The following is a 2,519-nucleotide window of genomic DNA, read 5'->3' on the forward strand; positions in this document are numbered from 1 at the left end:
GGCGTGCCGCCGTCATGAGGGACGATGCGAAAAAGAAAACGAAGATGAAAAAAAAAAACGGTTGGACAAACGAGTGACAGCGAGAGACATGAGGGAGACGGGATGTGCTTGCTTTTGCTTTTCGCTTGTGCTCTTCATTTGCTGTTCTCCTTTTTCGGGTGAATGTCCTACAAAGATTGATGCAGCGACTGTGCCGTAGTGTTCAGACGTCTCTGTGTGGGCTTGTGCCTTGTGTGTGCTATTCGTTCTTGACCTCTCTTTCTTGCGGCGGGCGAGGCGTCGTAGACTCAGTCAGCGGGTTTACCCCACATTTTTTTACTTTTCGCTTCTCGATCAGCGGCCTACCGTCGTATTGTGAATGCACACACACACACACACACACACGCACGCACTCGCGTGCACACCGATGCGAGAAAGCGGTCAAGGCCTATCTTGGAGCAGCTCGCTGTGGGGTTTCACTGCACGAGGCACAAGAAAGGAAAAAAGCTGCAGAGCTGACATCGAGGAACACAGAAGCGCCTACAGACATACCCGAAAATCTGAAAAAATAAAAAAATAGCTGAGCACTATTGACCTCATCGGGAGAGTATGTTTAATGTTGCGTCAGGGTATGAGGTGAGGCGTGCTTTACACCGACCTCTTTCCCCTTCACTCCGGTGCACCTCTCGGCAGCCCAGCCGACAAGCTCAGTGTGTGCTTTGTGGTGCAGCTGCTTTTCCTGCCACTTCCTGGCGATGAAGAGGGAGGGGGTGGGGGGTGGGTGGGGGCGACGGCCATCTGTCTTCCCTCTTTCATATGAGTATCCTGATGCCCCTACGCGCACAACCACTCGTCCTTTTCCTCTTGCTTTTGCTCTCCCCTTTACCGCCTCTTTTTTTTTGGACCTCCTGATGACTGTCCCCTACCCATTAACATGGACATCTTCATTTTCACCTTTACTACTTCTGCCCGCTGCGGGGTTCATATTTTGCTTTGCTTCTACGTGTCGCGCGTGCGTTCAGTGAGCTCGTGCGTGTGGACACACGTGTGTAGTACATACCCATGTGAAGTGGACTTCTCCATCATTCTTCATCATTACTCCTTCTTTCTCGTACCAGTCTTTGTTGTGTTTTCGCTTCCCCCTTTTTTTCTAGTGCTCTCCTCGCTCTCTGGCCTCTCTTCTTCTGTCTCTCGTTGCGTGGTCATTCGGCGTCAGTCGTCACACACACTCTCAGGCTCCTCGCTTGCTGTGGTCTTTGTCTTGCTTTCTTGGTTTGACTTTTTTTTCCCTCTCTGTTTTCTCCCCTGTTCACCTCCCACCCCGCTCCGCTGTTTACTATTTAGTACCATTATTGTTGTCGTTTCATTTGCCTCTAGCTTTATCCTCTTGATCTATTCGCCAGCCAATCATTTGTCACCGTCAAGCGACGGCTGCTCACACACACACACACACACACGGACACGCGCAAGCAAAAACAAGCAAGCAAGTCCGCATCTCATCCTCTTGCTCCTACTTGATGCGCTTATTTGTTCCTCCTCTCCCCAACACTCTTTGTTTTGTTCGCTGCCTCTGTCTCCGCGTTATTGTGTGCTGTTGTTGTGTGTGAGCTTTCAAGCTTACCCATCTCATCTCTCTCTCTCTCTCTCTCTCTCTCTCGACGAGCCCTCTATCTCCTGCTCTCCCCTACCGTGCCTCCGTCGCTCTTCCTCTTGATCCCGTGCGCGCGGCCTGACGTGTTCTTTGAACGCCCCAAGAGGCACCCACATACACACACACACCGTGGATCAGGGTGGTCTTACCTTACTCTCTTCGCTATGTCTCAGGGTGAGCTGCAGATGTACTCATGGGCGGAGATCGCCAGGCACACAAAGGAGGACGACTGCTGGGTGGTGATGTACGGCAAAGTGTTGGATGTGAGCAAGTGGCTGCACGAGCACCCTGGCGGCCTCGACCCCATCAAGGACATGGGTGGGATGGATATCACGAACAGCTTCGAGAGCATCGGGCACACAAGCACAGCGTTGTTGAAAAGCAAAGCTTTCATCATCGGCCGCGTGGACCCGGAGGAGTCGAGGATACGTAAGGAGGCGGCTAAGAAGGCGTCGACTCCGGCCCCAAAGTGGTCAGAGACGACGCGCGAAGAGTTACGGCATTACAAGGGTGGTGAGGGTATTATCCCGCTGCCCGTCATTATCGGCGCGGCAATTGCTGTCCTAGCCCTTCTAATCTATCTGCTGAAGTGACACAGTTCTGCATGCGCCCATGCGTGTGTGTGTGTTCACATATGTGAAGGACTGATGTGAGAGTGAGAAGCACCCGTTTCCCCAAGACCTGCCCAAGCCATCGACCACAACGAGAATAGAAAATATAAACGTTATCAGGGAAGAGGGGGGGGGAGGAGGGGGAAGCGAGAGAAGAAAAGGGGCACCTATTCATCACCAGTGGGGTGTGGTAGACCCCTTCTCTTCACTTTACGCACTTCTCTCTCTTTCTTTCTTTTTCCTTTCCTGTGGCTCGAGCAGGGAAGAGGCACCAAGGG

At 52.4% G+C, this 2,519-nt stretch overlaps 1 protein-coding gene across 1 annotated transcript; it reads left to right on the forward strand.

Moving 5' to 3' along the window:
- Nucleotides 1-1,794: 1,794 nt before the first annotated feature.
- On the forward strand, nt 1,795-2,223 carry LPMP_110600 (cytochrome b5, putative; the record flags this gene model as incomplete). The annotated part of the gene is made up of 1 exon (XM_010698607.1): nt 1,795-2,223. One exon carries the CDS (start codon nt 1,795-1,797, stop codon nt 2,221-2,223), a length of 429 nt encoding a protein of 142 aa, XP_010696909.1.
- Nucleotides 2,224-2,519: the final 296 nt, after the last annotated feature.

This window comes from Leishmania panamensis, assembly GCF_000755165.1.
Source record: "Leishmania panamensis strain MHOM/PA/94/PSC-1 chromosome 11 sequence".
NCBI lineage: Eukaryota > Euglenozoa > Kinetoplastea > Trypanosomatida > Trypanosomatidae > Leishmania > Leishmania panamensis.